Source organism: Haliaeetus albicilla, chromosome 5 (genome assembly GCF_947461875.1).
Source record: "Haliaeetus albicilla chromosome 5, bHalAlb1.1, whole genome shotgun sequence".
NCBI lineage: Eukaryota > Metazoa > Chordata > Aves > Accipitriformes > Accipitridae > Haliaeetus > Haliaeetus albicilla.
Window position 1 is genome coordinate 40,853,322 of NC_091487.1, and position 18,423 is coordinate 40,871,744.

The following is an 18,423-nucleotide window of genomic DNA, read 5'->3' on the forward strand; positions in this document are numbered from 1 at the left end:
GAAAAAATCCAAATAAGTTAAATAAATGGCTAGTCTTTCTTCAGTACAAAATTACTAGTTCACTTTGAATTTAAGTTCCGTTAACAGCAATATGCTATCAATTCCATTAAACCTGGACAAGAGAAGGTTAACTGATTAATAAATTTCTGTAATAGAAACTTTAGCCTTCAATAGACAGTGTCACTGAAATGTAGTTTCAAAACTGAGATATAAAGAAAAAGCTTTATAGCCCACAGTCCACAGCAGTCGGTCTTGATAATGACAAGAATAGCATCCTGCAATGACAGTTGTAATGCTATTTAAAAAAACATATAGGGAATTACTGCAGAATTCCTCACAATACCACTAACTCAAAGCTTTCTAATCACTAAAATGCTTTATAAGGTCTTTTTCAGTAGCTGAAATAACTTCCAGAAGCTTGGGCTTGGATCCACCAATTAAAAAAAGATGAAAAACAAAATGCCCAAAACTTTTGACTTTTTTGATCATCAGAAGTTTGTTTGCATCATTTCAGTTTTAGTACAAAGTAGTCAACCTTTAGCACTTTTGCCGGTTGGTTTTGACAGGGAGGCAATGACATTCTTTAAAGCCTTACACAAAGTCTTGCTCTGCTACCCGAAGTGAAGGCTTTGGTGTTCCCTGTCTCTTCTGCCCACCAAGCAAAAATACCACTTACTTCTCCAAATGCTATTGCTGATCAACAGCCACATTTACAGGAGTAAATTAAAGCAAGGGCTTCCACACTGAGCTGAAAAAAGAGCATTTTAATGTCTTGGGCTGAGTCTTTCTCCTGACAGCATTGCCAAGAATACTGAAATGAAAATTTGTCAGCATAAATTAACAGCTAAAAATAAAATGGGTGTGCTGCTTTAGATTCTAACTGAAATCCAGCAGGAGGCCAGTCAAGACTATACACGTTTCTACCATCTGCTTTATATAGTGAAACAGTTGCAGCTTGTAAAGACTTCATGTCCAGAGGTATGAGGAACACTTATGCAGGCTCGTTAACTAAAAAGCATTAACTATCAAAACAGAAGGAAACATATTAATACTTAAAATCCACAGCAAGAGATCCAACTACTGCCAGAGGAAATGAGATGAGCACTGTATAACAAAATATGTTTTAACCGCCCCCCCGCCCCTAGATTCAGGTAACAGAACAGTGCCTTTAAGACAGTATTGACTAAAACTTTTTTTAAACTCTACCATTGAAAATATGATGCAATATGGTTTACAACTGGAGTCATTGTTTCTACAACCAGCAGATTCGACCTTGGAAGAAGGGGCAGGCAACTCAGGAGGACCACGAGGATGTCATGAAGTTATTCAGGGAGAAAATTAGAAGGGCCAATGCCCAACTAGAACTTAATCTGGCTACTGCTGTAAAAGACAATTTTTAAAGTTTCTATAAATACATTAGCAACAAAAGGTGGGCTAAGGAGAATCTCCATCCTTTATTGGATGCAGGTGGAAACCTAGTGACAAAGGATGAGGAAAAGGCTGAGGTACTTAATGCCACCTTTGCCTCAGTCTTCAATAGTAGGACCAGTTGTTCTTGGGGTACCCAGCCCCTGAGCTGGAAGACAGGGAGCAGAATGAAGCCCCCATAATCCGAGGGGAAACGGTTAGTGACCTGCTACCACCACTTACACACACACAAGTGTATGGGGCTGGATGGGATCCACCCAAGGGTGCTGAGGGAGCCGGTGGAAGTGCTCACCAAGCCACTTTCAGTCATTTATCAGCAGTCCTGGCTAACCGGGGAGGTCCCAGTTGACTGGGAGTTAGCTAATGTGACGCCCACCTACAGGAAGGGCTGGAAGGAGGATCCGGGGAACTGCAGGCCTGTCAGCCTGACCTGGGTGCCAGGGAAGGTTATGGAGCAGATCATCCCGAGTGCCATCACACGGCACGTACAGGGCAACCAGGGGATCAGGCCCAGTCAGCAGGGGTTTGTGAAAGGCAGGTCCTGCCTGACTGACCTGATCTCCTTCTGTGACAAGGTGACCCGCCTAGTGGATGAGGGAAAGGCTGTGGATGTTGTTTACCTGGACTTTAGTAAAGCCTTTGACACCATTTCCCACAGCATTTTCCTGGAGAAACTGGCTGCTCGTGGCTGGAGCATGTCCAGAGAAGGGCAACGAAGCTGGTGGAGGGTCTAGAGCACAAGCCCTATGAGGAGTGGCTGAGGGAACTGGGGTTGTTCAGCCTGGAGAAAAGGAGGCTGAGGGGAGACCTTACCGCTCTCTACAACTACCTGAAGGGGGGTTGTAGCAAGGTGGGCGTTGGTGTCTTCTCCCAAGTAACAAGTCAGAGGAAAAGAAGGAACAGCCTCAAGTTGCACCAGGGGAGGTCTAGATTGACTATTAGAAAAATTTCTTCACCGAAAGGGTTGTCAAGCATTGGAACAGGCTGCCCAGGGAAGTGGTTGAGTCACCATCCCTGGAGGTATTTAAAAGATGTGTAGACGTGGTGCTTAGGGACATGGTTTAGTGGTGGATTTGGCAGTGCTAGGTTAACAGTTGGACTTTATGATCTTAAAGGTCTTTTCCAACCTAAACAATTCTATGATTCTAACTACTAAACAGCAGGAAAATGTTAACTCTTTTTGCAGCAGCTCTAGATTTACTTCAGTCTCTACTTCTTGTCCCAGCCACAGCCATCCAGGAATTCAGATTTGATACAGGCCCCTCACGTACTAAGTTACTCCGTGCTGCCTTTGCTCTGCCCACTGTTTTTGTAGCTGGTTTGAGGTAGTGTCAGAATCTAGCTGGCCTTACTGACAGCAAAGCAGACCTAGAACCATTGCCCGTGAATTTCTAACACATTTTCATGGTTGTTACCTGGCATTCTGGGAAGGTGCTCAGCTTGGAGTGGGACACACACACCATCAACACTTCTGTAAAGCAACTGGAGCTGCACCTGCCAGTTATTTTCTTGGACATAAGACATAAAACGCATTGCAGGCTGGTGTATTCAGGGAGAAGTTTACACTGAGAAACAGCCTTGAGGATTGCTATGGAAAATACAGAGGTGGGTATGATTAGAGAGCAGACTAGCTAAAAGGACTCACAAATGCCTCCTTTGCATGAATGCATCACAGTCGCTATCCACCCCGAACCCCCCAGGCACTCCCTCATACCATCAAAAAACTCAGCTATGAAACTATTTTTTTAAACCTCATTTAATAAAAGGTTTTTTAGATATATAGAGGATATTAAGTAAATAAGTTACATAGTACATTACAATCACATCAGCAAGATTTCCTTTAGTGTATTAATATTTTATAAAAAAGCACACAAAAAATAAATTCAGTCCAGTCTATCAACTGTACAGCAACAGGTAAATATATTTATATATGTACATTTTAAACATGTAACAGTCTTTTAAAAGGTGCCCTAGGCAGCAAACACACAAAAGGAAGTGTTTGCTCACTTGTTAAAATAAAAGTAATATACTTTATTATAAAGCATTTATACAGTAATTACAAAGGCTGACTGCTCCTGTACAGTACACCAAAGCTTTGACTACAAATTTAAAAACAGAACATAAAAAGAATGAACACAAAAAAGTTTATATCAAATCTGAACTACAAGGGGAAAAATACATGTGGAGAAGCTGCAGGAAACTTTTTTAAAATATACAGTTACATTTCTATAAAAATATATGTTGTCTTCTAACCTGGAGAAGTTAAGGGTTTTTTTCAGGCTCAGCTGTCCTAGTCTTGGAAAGAAAAATCCTTAGACAGCTGGGGATTTAAAGTTTGTGTCTTCCTAACATTTGACACAGGAGAGAATGAGGGCAAGTAAAGCAGCTGAACCCAAGTGATGAATTTACATAGAAACTCACCCCCACAAAAATCAAAACATGATTTGTAGACACTGCTTCTCTGTCTCTATTTAAAGCTTTATAAACTTTCAGACATACATCAGAAGATAATCAGGGAGAAAGTTTGTGTGGGAAAATGTGGTTTAGAATAAGGTTTCTCGCAGAGGTAATCATTGGACTAAAAGTGCCATTGTACAAAAGCAGACAAGACTTACATGGCTACAGTCCTCCCTACTCCCATTTCTTTTAAAATAGGGTATGTATATATAGGAACTTCCTAGTCCACTGCCTGAAAGAGAATTAAGAAGTGTGTAACTGCTGAGAGTGAGAAAGCTCACTCTTTGTGTTTTAGGAAACATTTTTTTTTAATGTTGATTTTAATCTAAGCTTGTTGCAATAATAAAAATGACCAAAAGCCCCAGTTTGATAAACCAGAGGATATTTTTTAGCTATTTTGGACTTCACATTACATGTCTAGTATGGGATTAATAGATGAGTCACTTTAAGCTTTAAAATTTCTATCTTTGCCCTGCCTTTAAACAGCTATATTCCTACCTGGTCCTAGCTAGCAAAACGCCACAGTCCTGCACAGTCAATTGAAATTTGGTAGGCCTTCAACTTACAGAGTTGAGTTCTCTCAGATCCATTACCTGTATCAGTAAATGGAAAAATATCAAATAAATTAAAATGCAGCGTTGTTCTTGCAGCTAGACTGCAAAACACCTGTAGCTATATCAGATATGCATCACAACTGCATGCATATATCTAGTAATTATATACAAACAGTCTTACAAAACTGAGATGCTATCCCATGCAGATCACAAACCTGAAAGACTGAATCTATCTGTAAAGGGCAGACAATGCAGGCAGAAGTATGCGATCGGAGCAAAGTGTGATCTGTCACTGCATCTCCACAATGCCCAATGCTGGCATCAAGACTCAAATAGGTAATGGTTTTGAAATACAGCCACCTGACTACTGGGTATATGACCACCTGAAGTCTGATCTCACACTGTTAGTACATGTTTACAGAATTGCAGTCTATAAATCTTTGTTCCTGTAGAAAAGACAGCTAAAGCAAAGAGACGCCTTGTTCAAACTCAATGACTGAGCATATGCTGCCTTTTTTCTACATTAACAGCAAACCCTTATACTAAATGGGTTTCAGTAAACAGGCCTTTAAGTGATGGAAGATAATGAGCACAGCGTTTTAAACTGGACGAATCAACAGAACATAGACAAGATTTTTTTTTTAAATCATAATTGGAACAACACAGCCTTAAATTAACACTGTGCTGCAGTAAAGAGCCACTCAAGTTATTTCCCCCCCCACCCCCTCCCCAAGAAGAGTAACAGATTCATTCCAGATTAGACAAATTCAGTTCAAATGCTTTGTTCACAGCAATTGGGGGTTGGTTAGTTTGAGTTTTTTTGAAACAATTCTCTGCCAAATTTTGCTAGTAGGCAGGATCTAATTCAGATGCAGGATCAATTCCAAACTCCTACCACAAGCAAGTGGGCAGCAGGTTTAGTTTTGCTTGTTCATTTTTAAACAATACATTCAGAGGAGCATTTTTACTTATTACCATGACAGAAAAGAGGTCTTCTGGTGGCTACCAGCAATATGTAAACATGCTCAGAAACATTTCCATTTGATGTCACTTACTTGGAACATTTACCTGATTTTGGTCAGCCATGCTAACCCACAGCTTTTAGGGGTTATCCTCAGAAAAAGCCCTTATCTTATTTCCTTCCAGTGACAGACCTCACTGTTATCAAATCTTCCTGTTCTCTTCTACTTCTACTGCAGCAGGGTGGGAGAAAAACAACCAGTACTGGGTTCAGCGTGTAATATACACACCATTTTTGTGCAACTGAAGAAAATCTCTGATATGTTCTTATCAGCACCTCAATGGCTTATCCTTGATGAGAGGAAAAATTACTCTTATAACAATTTCCTAAAATAGGGAGAATCAGTGAAAGATCTGGTCTTTGGAAGACTATAATAATGCTTGCATTCAAGCATCATCATATCTGAAAGAAGATTAAATTGGTATTTAAAGCAATCTCATTATTTGCTCCCTAAATCTTTGTAGTACATTTCATCTGTTCAGTTGTCACCATAATTTGCTATGCCATATCTAAAACTACTTCAGGCTTGAAAACTCCTGTGGGTCATGACTAAATGTTTTCTCATTATCACCCAGACATACTTCCAGACACTAAAAATACTAGAGTAAATGCAGGTGATATACAGAGCAGAAAAGTAAAAGGCAGAGAAACATCCCAATTTTATGCCCATAAGGAGAACAGTACATTTCAGCACAAACCCCTGTCCTGGTTTTGGCTGGGACACAGTTAATTGTCTTCTTAGTAGCTGGTATAGTGCTATGTTTTTTGAGTTAGGTATGAGAAGAATGTTGATAACACACTGATGTTTTCAGTTGTTGCTAAGTAGTGTTTAGACCAAGTCAAGGATTTTTCAGCTTCTCATGCCCAGCCAGCAAGAAGGCTGGAGGGGCACAAGAAGTTGGGAGGGGACACAGCCAGGGCAGCTGACCCAAACTGGCCAAAGGGCTATTCCATACCATGGGATGTCATGACCAGTATGTAGAGTGGGGGGAGGTGGCCTGGGGGGCAAATCGCTGCTTGGGAACTAACTGGACATCAGTCAGCGAGTGGTGAGCAACTGCATTGTGCATCACTTGTATATTCCAATCATTTTATTACTATTATTATTATTATTGTCATTTTATTATTATTATCATCATTATTAGTTTCTTCCTCTCTGTTCTATTAAACTGTTCTTATCTCAACCCACAAGTTTTACCTTCTTCCGATTCTCTCCCCCATCCCACTGGGTGGGAGGGGAGTGAGTGAGCAGCTGCGTGGTGCTTAGCTGCTGGCTGGGGTTAAACCACAACAACCCTGCTGCAGATTTGCCTTACTGGAGAACACACGTAAGTTCTTCTAGTTTAGCATCCTATTTTCTAGCTGGAACTATACCTGCTAGTCCATACTGTCCCTCGCTTCTTACTAAACATCTGCTCCTGATCTCTGTCAGAAACAAGACCTGGAGCTAGACAGAGCTTTGGTTTGTCCCAATATGAACAGTCTTTGTTTTTCCCTAAGGGATTACATGCTGATTGATTTTGCACTGTTTTAGCATGGACAGTAAAAGCATTTTCCTAAGACAGTTTGATTAACCTTATTTTAGTTCTCAAGTTTAATCAGATCTCTCCAATCTAAAAAAAAAACAAAAAAAACCAAAACAAAACCAAAAACCCAAACCAACCAAAAAAATCACACACCTCCGCCCCCAAAAATCTTCATTTTTGCCATGTTTCTCAATGTGTGCCAGTTCCACCTCCATCTCCATTTCTTTGTTATGTGTTTCTAGGCCTTTGCAGTCTCTGTTAAGTAACTGTAGACTGTTCTGCTGCTGCAACACTGGTATACCAGGCAAATACATTCGTTACAACACTATAACAATATCTACATTACTTAAATCCTTTCTAGATATACTCACAAGCCCTGCTTGTTTCTAAACTGTTGCCCTGGAGTTCTCAAGATCCGGAAACTATTGGCAGCTTCCCAGAAACATACTTCAGAGCTTTAATTGCATCACTGTTTTTTACTGGAATTAATCCCAGTACTACAAGTGGACCATGAGGTCCAGCTGCTTCACCTGCTGTCTGTCCTGGCACAGTGTGCTAAACCTTCTGTTCTCTGTAAGAGCCCTAGGATAATGGTAGACAAGCATTTTCTCCAATTTACAAAAGGAAGAAGATAACAACCAACATTGAAACTCTTAATAGGAAGACCAATTTGCTTAAGCTGCTTTTTAAAGATTAGTAGCTTTTAGTTCTTCGCAGTTTTTGAATGATTTTAACAGTTCATGACATGCCATCTGCTCCCACAGCCTAGTTAGTCAACAAGACCTGTGCATGTAGGGACATGGAACAGTTATCTAAATGCTGAAAGGAAACCTAATTTCGTTAGGAATGAAAAACACAACCTTGGCAGAAAATTGAACACTTAAATGCACTTTTTTCAATGTTGACACTTTTTCAGTCCTTAATGATAGTTCTACTTATTTTGTAAGAGTAATAACTGTTTCTGCTATTAAGAAAAATGATTCTACCCAAAGGCATATATATGTCAAAGCAAGCATGCAGCCTCCCAGACTCAGAGAGTGAAGCAATCATGGTTGCATAAAACCATGGGGCAGAAAAAGATTGCCAGATCACACACTGGAGTTAGAGCCACTTTCCACAGTTAACCTGGAATTTATCTAACAGCTTGAAGGGTCAAGATTTTAAAAAATCAGCCAGTCAGGAACACTCTGTAGTTCACATGCAGCAACCCCCGCAAGATCCCTGCTTGGGAATGCAGGAACGATCAGCTCCTTCGGTATTGCACCACCGGAGCAGCGCACATGCGATCTGACACAGTGCCAGCACCCAGGAAGCTGGGGGATCAGTGCTGCTTCTAAGGACTGGCTGCAGGGAAGGAGCTGGGCAGCCGGGGTGCGGACTGGGACTGACCAGCTGTGAAGCACAAGGAAGTGATCCGATTCTTTGCATCTTTACAAAATAATGATAAATGTGGGCTACAAAGATGTACAAAACAATCCTGTGCAAATCTAACATCTGTGTCACCTGGACCACATTACTACTTCTTAACTCTCTTTCACCAGCAGGCTTTTGGTGGCTAGACTTTTTGGGCTATTAGCATGTTGTCAGTTCTGAAGGAAGAGTCAGCCTTTCAGCAAAGAGCGTGGCTCACAGCAGGACAACCCAGCAGGCAGTGCTGTCCAGCCACTGGTCTGGAAATAAGTGACAAGCTTCTCCTGCATGTACATACTGTCTGACAGGAAGTATTTGGGAAACTAGGCCCCACCATACAAGCTCCTGACGATGGCAATTTCAAGGAATAAATGAGGGTTGCCACAAGAAAGAAATGGATGTGTTGAGAGGTTAAAGCCATTCACAGAGGGATCACTGCTGGAGATGAGAGTCCATTCCTCCCACCTCTGAGGCACACACAATCCAGTGCACGAGAAGGTCTTGGTTCATTTTCACTAAACAAACTTGCTCCCATTTATGCAAAGTCAAAACCAGCAGTTTTCATTTAAAATTGCACTTGTGAAGCCCAGACTACTTTCTGTAAAGTTAATCAAAGGCAGACTATTTTGTTTTCCAAGATGAGAAAACCCGCAAGGCCTGTGGCTATTCTAATTCCACAGGATATATTTTTGTATCCATTGCTGCATTCTTAATGGCATAAAAGAAATCACCTCAGGTTTCCTTTTGAAAAATAAAACTTCCTCTGAAAAGGAAGAAAAGTGTCTTGCTCATCCCACTTTTCATTTTTGTGAAGCAGAGGCCAAAAGTGCACGCCATCTTTCCACAAAACTTGTTGGCTGCCTGAATAAATGCTCAGAAAGGAAGGCAGGGAAGTGTAACAGGAAGGAGAACTTTCTGAGAAAGGAAATATCTAGAAATCACCAGTGTCACAGTAACTGGATACACTTAGCTCAGAGCAGAGCATCATTTTCTTGCTCCAGTCTGGAAACCTTTATATCCAAGAGTCCTGTTATCATGATTTCCTGACAAGCACAAAAAGAAAGGTCTGACTGACCTGAGAGAGAACTTACTTCCACTGCAGGTGACATTGTTCTATTATGTACCTCAGGTATCATTATAAATAGAATAGAAATCTTACTTGTTTTTTTTTTTAAAAAAAAAATCCAAGTTGAAACAAAGCTTTTCATCCACCATTCCAGCTTGGTCTGTACTGGCAAGGTGAAGTGGAACATGTGGCATGAGAAAATGGCAGCACTGAAACTGAGACCTAATGGTTCAGGTAAGAAAAGTGCAAGCAAAAAAAGTGAGACCACCAAGAGGGAGGTTGGGTCCAGCCTTGCTTCTCCCTCCACTTCTGGTCTGCTGCTATATTTCTCCATCTTCGTCTGAGCTCACACTGCTGCTTCCACTGCTGCTGCTCCCACTCTCGCTGCTCTCTTCCTGCTGGGCCAGGCTGTGGGCTGCTGCTGCTGCCGCTGCTGCTGCCGCCTCTTTCTCTTGCTGCTTCAGTGCAGCTGCCTTCTTTTCCTGCTCCGCATGGCTTTTCATGTGAGCACTGCGGCTCTTCACCTTGTAGAATACCCTGAGGAAGCACACATGTACGTTAGCATTGGCCTCTCCTACAGCCTCCTTCATTAATTCTCCAAAAGAGCTTCTGCTGCTCCAGCCTCAAGTTTGTGAGCCTCAGGACAGGAACCCACGTTGGCACTGCAATACAGCATTTACAGCAAACACCACTTCTGACTTGGCATGTGCCAGCACTAGGTGGAATGCTAGCAGGAGATCCTGAGCACCCTCAAACCCCTCGTCTTGTTTCTTAATATGGCCATTTCCTCTCATCTCTCATTCGGCTCTTAAAATTTTCTAAATTCAGAGTTGCAGTGCTGGTATCTGAAATATGCACATGCTGCTTAACAAGGCAGGGCCCTGGTCTTTCGGCATCCCCCCTATGCTGCAAAAAGACAATAAACATGGAGGTGAACAAAGGCCAAATGCCACTGCTGAGCCTTGTCCACACAGCTAGAAACACTTGAGGTTTTTCCTCCTGACCTTCAACTTCTATGGTGTATCTCTCCACATCTTTCACCATTAACCATTTGGATTTTGCACTAAATGCCACAAGAAAAGTTTAGACACCATTAAGAATCCTTGCCTATTTCTCCTTTGCCAGTGGCCAGGACCAAATCCTAACTGCCTGACTTCTCACAGCACTGCCCTTTCCAATGCCACGTGCTCCCTGAGGGCACAGAGACAGGGTACCTTGGCAGGGCCAGCTAAGTACCCACCACAGCAAGAATCTGTCAACAGCCCTGGTGAGGTAACTAGACAGAGGTTGCATTTTCTTGCTAGCCCCTAGCTTGATGCCTTTTTTAAATAAAGGGATAACCACTGGTATTACAAGACTCTCAATTGTTTTAAGAGTAAGCAATTTATGTAGGGAACTGAATTTTCTTGACATTTATGAATCTATTGGCAACATACTTACAAAAACTACTAGAACCATGTGAGGAAAGACAAATGTATTTTACAGATACAAAAGATGGGTGCAAGTTTAACCAGATGAACTGTGTACCCACTGCACACAGTTGAAATGCAGGTGGTGTCTCACTCCATTTGAGGAAAACCAGTCAGCAGCAGGTTATTAAGTAGTAGTATCTTAATACCAATAAATGTAAAAAATCCCTAATCTGCGAGTATTAGTGGGGTAATAAGTCATTAGAATTATTGTCAGTGTCTCTGGCCTAAATGGACAGAAGGAAAGCTTATTTCAGAATAAGCTTCCATAGGAGAAGCCCTACTGCAATTCTGTGACTATTGCTGGAAGCAGAGTTGCTCTTACCTGCCACATTTTTTACATGGAAATGTGTTTTCTGTGTTCTGAGTTTTACTGGTAGCATCTGATTTTATCTTCTGTTTCCGCCGCCTCCTCTGCACTGGAGCAGTAATATGCTTTCGAGGCTTCACTGTTGTCTCCCTTGGCTTCCTTCCAATTCTGCCTGTGACCGCTGCCTCTTGACTCCTCATATTGGCATCACTGGCCTTTGGAGAGAGGGGAACATTTAAGGCAAACTGAAACTTAAACCCACCATCAGAAGGAAAACAATGGCTGAGCTCCTGTGCTTCATTTATTCCAGACCAAGGTTTTATTTAATGAGAAAGTCTCCAGGATATTTTCAGGACATTTCTCATCATGGTCCTATGTGTGCACCAATCACAAAGAACTATATCGGGTTTTTTCCCCTTCCCAGTTCTCCCACCACAGCACAGAGTCTGGTTGCTAGTAATACTCTAAGCTACCTCAGCTCAGTCTCTTGCTCTGGGAGAAGTTAGAGGTAGAAACTTTTTACATCTGGAACTGCCTACCTGGTATTTTCTAAACTAGTTGCAGAGTGAAGGTGGCATCAAAAGTACAACATGGACAATGCAGCACTTACTATTACATCATCTTGTAGTGTCTGTTCATCTCTGAGAGGAACTGTGCTCTTCCTTCTGTTATCCAACCCCTCCTCTGCCTCCTCTTCTTCCTCCTCTTCCTCCTCCTCCACATGCCCCTGTTCTTCACTGTAAATGTCCCTTCTGGGAGGAAGAACACGTGCAAACCTATGGGAACTCTTCACCAGAAGATAAAGGAACTGTTAATGTTGGTGCCTGTAAGTAAATGTCATTATGTGACACAGGACACAAGTTTATGAGTCTGGACTTGTCCACACTGGCCAGATTATTTCTGCTTTTGATTTTAGCAGCAAATGAGACAACACACAAAATCAAACTTCACACCACAGCCCAAAAGAGGTGAGAGAAATTTAGGAAATTACCTTGATGTCAACTTCAGCTTCATCTTTCATAGATCTCTCATTTGCAACATCAATGTCCCCAAAGATTAAGGTCCCATTCCGACCAATTTTCACCTGTTTCTTGTATGTGTAGTAGAATTCCACACACTGAGCCACTGTTTTGGTTTTTATCTGGTGTTAAAAAACATAAAAGTCCAATGGATTACATGGTTTAAGAAAGCTTATAAATAATTACTAAAGGTGCAATAAATAAATTTTGTATTTTTCTTTCCTCAGTAGTCTCCATTCCACTACAACTGTGGTTAAAAGCCTTCTCTTCTGTGTCATATTCGCCACATGCCGCATCCCACAGCTCATCCCCTATTGCCACTATTATTCACTGAGAACTACAGGACCACCTTTCCAAAGAAAAGCTGGTCAACATAAAGGTGACAGAACCTGGTACTTTGTAAGCTTAATGCACCTCTTAGCCTCTAAAATGTTCCAACTGAGCTGTCGAGAGCAGCCTTTCAGTTTTATGGGGGAACTTTATTTTCCAGCAGCACTTCAGAGAAGATTAGACCAGAATACCGATCCAAAAATGGAAAGGAAGGTTAGCAGCCCTTTCCCATTTTGGCCACATGCATTTCATACACATATGGTGGTAGACAATTATCAGTACAGACCTGTGACCATCTACATATTCTCTATCAGTGCTTTTTCTGTAAGTTTTGGAACATATTCTTAGCTTCTGGGCTTTTGCAACTTAAATGCCTTTTGGGAATTTATTCAGGAAATATGTATGCAGCTCCTGGTTTTGCCCTCTCCTTCAGCGATTTCCCCCGCCCCCATTGACGTATCATACCTCATGAAAACAGATGGAAGCAATCATTTTTATTATCATTGTCTCAGAAAACTGGAAAAAAGAGATCCTAAAGGATACATCATTCACATATCCTTTGGTCCTTTTCATCAGTAGCAAGGATGTGTTTCTATTTAGTTTTATAAGCAAGCCATTTAAGCTGTACTGGAACATTACTAGTGCTCTATAAATACCTCCTTTAGAAGTGATATCTGCAGTGTAGACTAATGGAAGTAATGCACTAAATACAAGGGTTAAGTAAACAAGAGCGCCAAAACAAGCACTATTGTTCTAGCTTTCTACTGAGATTTTATGCTGTGCTGGATGACAAAATTTCTCTGAAATCTTTTGAGTGTGGGACTTAAATACTGAGGCTTCAGAAAAATCAAGATTGAACTTCCTGTATTAAATGCTCAACAAATGTGTAAGAAAGTATCATTGCTGTCATGAAAAAAAAGTGACTTACAAGCTTTTGGACCAAGAAAAAGTCTTTCTTGTAGATTGCAATGCCTTTGTTGAAAAGTTTTTTTTCAGCAACTTTCCACTTGTCTGATCCTGTAGGAAAAAAAGTTGTAACAGAAGCTCTTGCAATTTCAAATGTTTATTCTTCTACATATTTTTTCTTCATGTTTGTCTTAAATAAGACCAATACACACATGCAAGGGTGCAGTCTCTCATCACATCTAATCCAGTATAACTGCAGACTGCTGTTAGCCCCCCCACCCTGCACTGCTTGACTTCAGCTCTCATCACTTCTTTGTGTTAAATCTAGTACTCATCACCACAGGTTAACTCAGTACAGCTCACAAAAACCAGTCAATTAGATGAACTAAGATGTTTTCCAACAAAACAGCAAGGTGAATAGGCACACTTTGTGGTCGCCCAGTCACTAGATTTTACACAAGGGAAATGGTGGGGCAGGAGAACAGATCTTCTCTTTCAGCAGCAATCCACTGTACTTGAAGATTTATTACATCTCAAATATTCCTACTATCCTAGCACTCTTGCCTCTAATAATAAACACATTTTGGAATCTCTTCCTGCCTTAAAGATATTACTTAAGTAACATTTCCCAGCCATTATAGTAGGAGTGTGTAATAATGAAGAAATGTAATTTCTATGCTTTGTGGCGCCAGCTATTAGATCTCTATCACCTTACAGCAGGTCTTTCAGGTGGCTAGGGTCACTCTAGATCACTGAAGTTAGTGTCACACAGCTGACTATCTTCTAGTTAGGTACAAGACTACAAAGGCAGTTCACAGCATTTAAAATTTTGCAGAAACATTGACAGGCATCAATAGTTGGCTGAGCTTTCTTCAGCAAGCTTGAAAACTCTTCCCATAAAACCTTCTCTTAACTCCACCCTGGAAATCCATGCCAGAGAGGCTGTGGTTCTGAGGTTACCACAGCCTTTCTTGTACGTACTAGCTATCTTTCTGCATTCTCTGTGGCTTAGTCTAAGAAATCACGTTCCCTTTTCCCCATAAAGGAAATCAGAACACACACATGTGCAAATACACACATGCACGTGTTCTGAGAGAGGCAGTGGTTTTACATTTTAAGTGTCATAATTTGCTTGGGCAGAATTCTTGGCAAGCCATCACTTGATTTACCAGAGAGAAGAGTGGTCTTTTAATCTTATTGTAATGTTAGAGTTCCCCAAAAGAGCAGAAAAGGATAGAAAAAATCCTTTATGATAGACAGGAAGCACAGAGTTATTCTGGTTAACAAACCTGTGTAGTGATAATCTGCCAAAGGGTGGGTAGGCGATCGTACTGGCGTCTTCAATAGCAGTTTGGTCAAAGCTCCCTAAGATAAACACAAATAAAATAATTAATTTAGTGTTTGGGGTATTTAAAACAAGGATCTGGCAATTGTTAATACTCTCCTTTCCGGCAAGCTAACTGAAAAGAACCATAGCACAATTCAACATTTGTGACAACTTTAAAAATCACATTCTTGACTATTCACTGAGTCTTGGGTACCAAAGGCAAGTGGTAACTTCTCAGCACCTCTTCATGTCTCTGAGAACTGACACTTTCCAACACTACCACCATGGTATTGGGAGAGTTAATTCCATAGACAGAGACCATGCAGCAGTTTCCTCTCATTTACTGAAGGCCTAAGTTACATACTCACATCCAAAAACACTGCCCTAAATGATGTCTGTCTTAAACATCCAAGTTATTGTGATCTTATCTCACTCAACTAAGCAATATTTCAAAATAAAACCGCAGTCATGTGATGCAAATATTCCACATAAAGAAAAAACCCTCTCAAACGGCTTTTTACTTTGCATTTAAACTGGAAGTGCTTTCAAACTTAACAGGAAAGAGAGAATGGAGTCATGCTTCCATTAGCAGTTTAAACCACCTTAACAGTAACCTCCTGCTGCCAGGGGCAGCCCCGCTCCTCCTGAATGCCAGCAACAGCATTCACAATGGTGGGCTGGTTCTGGGAACTTATCTAGCAGAAACCTAACACATACACACAAAAATTATTTTTTATTTGTTCTCTTCTGCAGTGCAAGTCAATACAGTCTCACAAGTGTCAGTGCTGGTGCACTACAGAGAACAGGAAACAAGCAGCCAGGCAAAAGTGTGGGATACTCCTGACCACAGGGCTGATTTATGCCAGGTTAAATCAATCATAGAACTACAAAAGGATGACAACCCTGTGCCATATGCTACACTCTGCTCTTTGATATTACCTCCCAGGGGTGTCAAAGGGCATTTATGAAAGTGTATCATGTCTTACAATACTGACATAAAATTAGCAGCACAGCCGTTCTATAGACATGCACAGAGAAGTTAAATGGATCTGCCAAAAGTAAGAGGAGCAAGACACTGCACTTTATGTCTCAGCTTCAGCCCCAGCACCTTATTTTTCCTTCCAATCTGGTCATCTTCCCAGGAAGACATAATTTAAGATTCATTTAGTAGCCTCAGCTCACTCGCCATGGTAGACTGCCAAGTCTGTTTGTTAAAAAGCCAAATATGTTGAAGCGGGAAATAAGCAAGATAGTAGGTGAACATGGCACTGTACATCAGGCAGAACCCACTTTAGGGACATCTAAGGGACACTAAACAGTGGGAGCCAGGTGCATAGAAAGGAGTTTGCAAGGCTCTCCTCTCAGGAATGACAGGTTACCAGGCCTTCATTAATATCTTTCCCCACATCAAGGTGAAAAGCTGAGAAGACTCACCAGAATGCTTCCCTTTGCCTCATGTAAGAAATGCAGCGCCAGCTCCTGGTTGGTTCCAGCCCCAGGAAAAATGCTTGAACAGGCAGCAGCTAGCAGGTTTTCCACTATTTCCACAAAGGTATCAAACAAATTCAGATAAGATTAAAACAGAGTTTCCTACAGGATTCACATCATTAATTAGCTCTTTTGAAGCAGGGCTAGACATAACAGAAAGTAAAACTCTCAAAGAAGTTGAATGTCCTTGCAAATTTATCTGGGTCAAATTCAGACACGACTCGGCTTTAACTCGGCTGAGTTTTGGAGAACTGGCTAAGTCCAGGCTTTTGATGAGAAACGTTTCCCCTGAGGGGATGAGATCAGGCACATGGTCACACTGGAGCCCAGTAAAGCCTCTTTAGACCGCAAGGCCACGCAGCATTACTCTGCATGCAGCATTATTTACACATGGAGTTTCTTGCAAATCTCCTCCCTCCTATAACGTCTTCCCATCTCCCTTCAACTCAGAGATTTCCTGAATCCCCCTGCCCCTTATATTGTGAATTTCCATTTTACCATACCCTTTTTTCTCTCTCATTAGAAAGGTTTCTTCCAAGCCTGCCCACTTCCTCTTTCCTTCAGGATTTATACTGCCACAACCCATGTGCCCCAACAGCAGACAGCTCCCCAAATCTGCGACTAGCAGCCACAACTCCTGCTTCCTCATCCTGACTTCCGTCTAACAACTTGTTTTTTTCCAAAATCTTTTGTCTAGAACACCCCTTGAAAATACGGAAGTTGAGTGCATGTGGTGTTCAAATGTTAACAAAGACAAGGAAGCTTCACTGAGCAAAAGGCTGCTCTTTGCCTGACCATAACAAATGGTCCCATTTTATCTCAATGAAAAAACCCAATCCTATCAACCTCCCACCCGCCACACACAACCTGATAATCAAGTTTTACTCCTAAAACTGCTTTCAAGACCACTCAAATATGTCACTTGACTAGCAGCTCTGAGAGATTTTAAATTATGCCTACAGTAGATACATGGTTATCCCTACAACAACCGTGACAACTGAGTCCAATTTACCAGCCTTTCACGTTCTTACCATTCTCTTGGGTGACTTTGTTGGTTTCCAGGTCACCCCACGGCTGCCACACCAGCTCTGCTTTATGTTCATCAACTGCTGCCAGAGATATGTCTTGGAGTGATGGGATTTCTGCTTGAAAGCGAGTTCCTACATTAATTCGCCTGCCGAAAAGGTAAGAAGTAACAGTCAGGCTCCCTTTACAATATCCAGAAAGTCTCTGTCTCTGCTAGAAGCATTAATTACAAAGAAATTGAAATGCAGCAGCCTCTTGCATATAACATGAACAGCTTTCAAGTGTTGTAGGTTACATTAATAAGTATGACTCAAAAGGTGAGAGGTTTTACATCCACTACCAGTTTCCATTTTCTTATCAACAACGGTTGAAATTGCATTTAAATTAGGATCCCCTAATAACTGCTCAAATAACAGTTATGAGCTTTCAATAATCATCACTTTTTGAGTAGCCGTCACACAGACTTCTCTTACAGCAAGCCTGCTTCTTGTCCATAAGATAGGTGAGCCTGTTTTAGTATTAATGTTTTGCCAGTCACAACTACAGAATCATAGCGTTATTTAGGTTGAAAAGGACTTCTGGAGGCTATGAGGTCCCACTCCCCATTCAAAACAGGATTGATCTCAAAGTTTGGTCCTTTAGGATCTCGACACAAGCTAGTATCTTCTTGAAACTATTTCTAACAACTGAAATAAAAAATATAAAACAATGAAAGCTGTATTGCTCATTCTGTATCAAAACCAAGTCCCATTCTTTTATCAACAATCTCATACTTTTAGACTCTGAATTAGCAGACACATTTTTCACAACATGCAATCCACTGAGCTCTACACTTGCTTTAAGTCAAGTGACCATCCGCAGAGATTCTACTCTATACTAGCAAACACGACTTTGTGCACAGGGGTAGGTTAAGGACCACCACTGAAAGACTGCTCTACTAGACTTGGAGGTCTGCACCAATAGCACAGCAAACAGTGAGAGCATGGATGTCCTTTGTCTCTACATCTCTTACTCAACAGCAAAATACGCGGAGACACAGCAGTAGCTACACAAACTCAGAAAGTTGTCCTCGGACTAACTTTACAC

The 18,423-nt window shown here is 41.3% G+C and overlaps 1 protein-coding gene across 3 annotated transcripts in view; it reads right to left on the reverse strand.

Annotated features, from left to right (window-relative positions):
- Nucleotides 1-3,166: 3,166 nt before the first annotated feature.
- Nucleotides 3,167-18,423, reverse strand: part of MIDEAS (mitotic deacetylase associated SANT domain protein) — a 62,610-nt gene continuing 47,353 nt past the window's right edge. For all 3 annotated transcript variants that reach the window (XM_069784327.1, XM_069784326.1, XM_069784328.1), the window contains exons 6-13: nt 17,343-17,485; nt 16,258-16,361; nt 14,786-14,861; nt 13,519-13,607; nt 12,233-12,382; nt 11,852-12,028; nt 11,257-11,456; nt 3,167-9,999 (exon numbers count right to left, since the gene is read on the reverse strand). In XM_069784327.1, the coding sequence (XP_069640428.1) occupies nt 9,783-9,999; nt 11,257-11,456; nt 11,852-12,028; nt 12,233-12,382; nt 13,519-13,607; nt 14,786-14,861; nt 16,258-16,361; nt 17,343-17,485 (1,156 nt within the window). In that variant the 3' untranslated portion in view covers nt 3,167-9,782. The remainder of the gene's footprint in view (nt 10,000-11,256; nt 11,457-11,851; nt 12,029-12,232; nt 12,383-13,518; nt 13,608-14,785; nt 14,862-16,257; nt 16,362-17,342; nt 17,486-18,423) is intronic.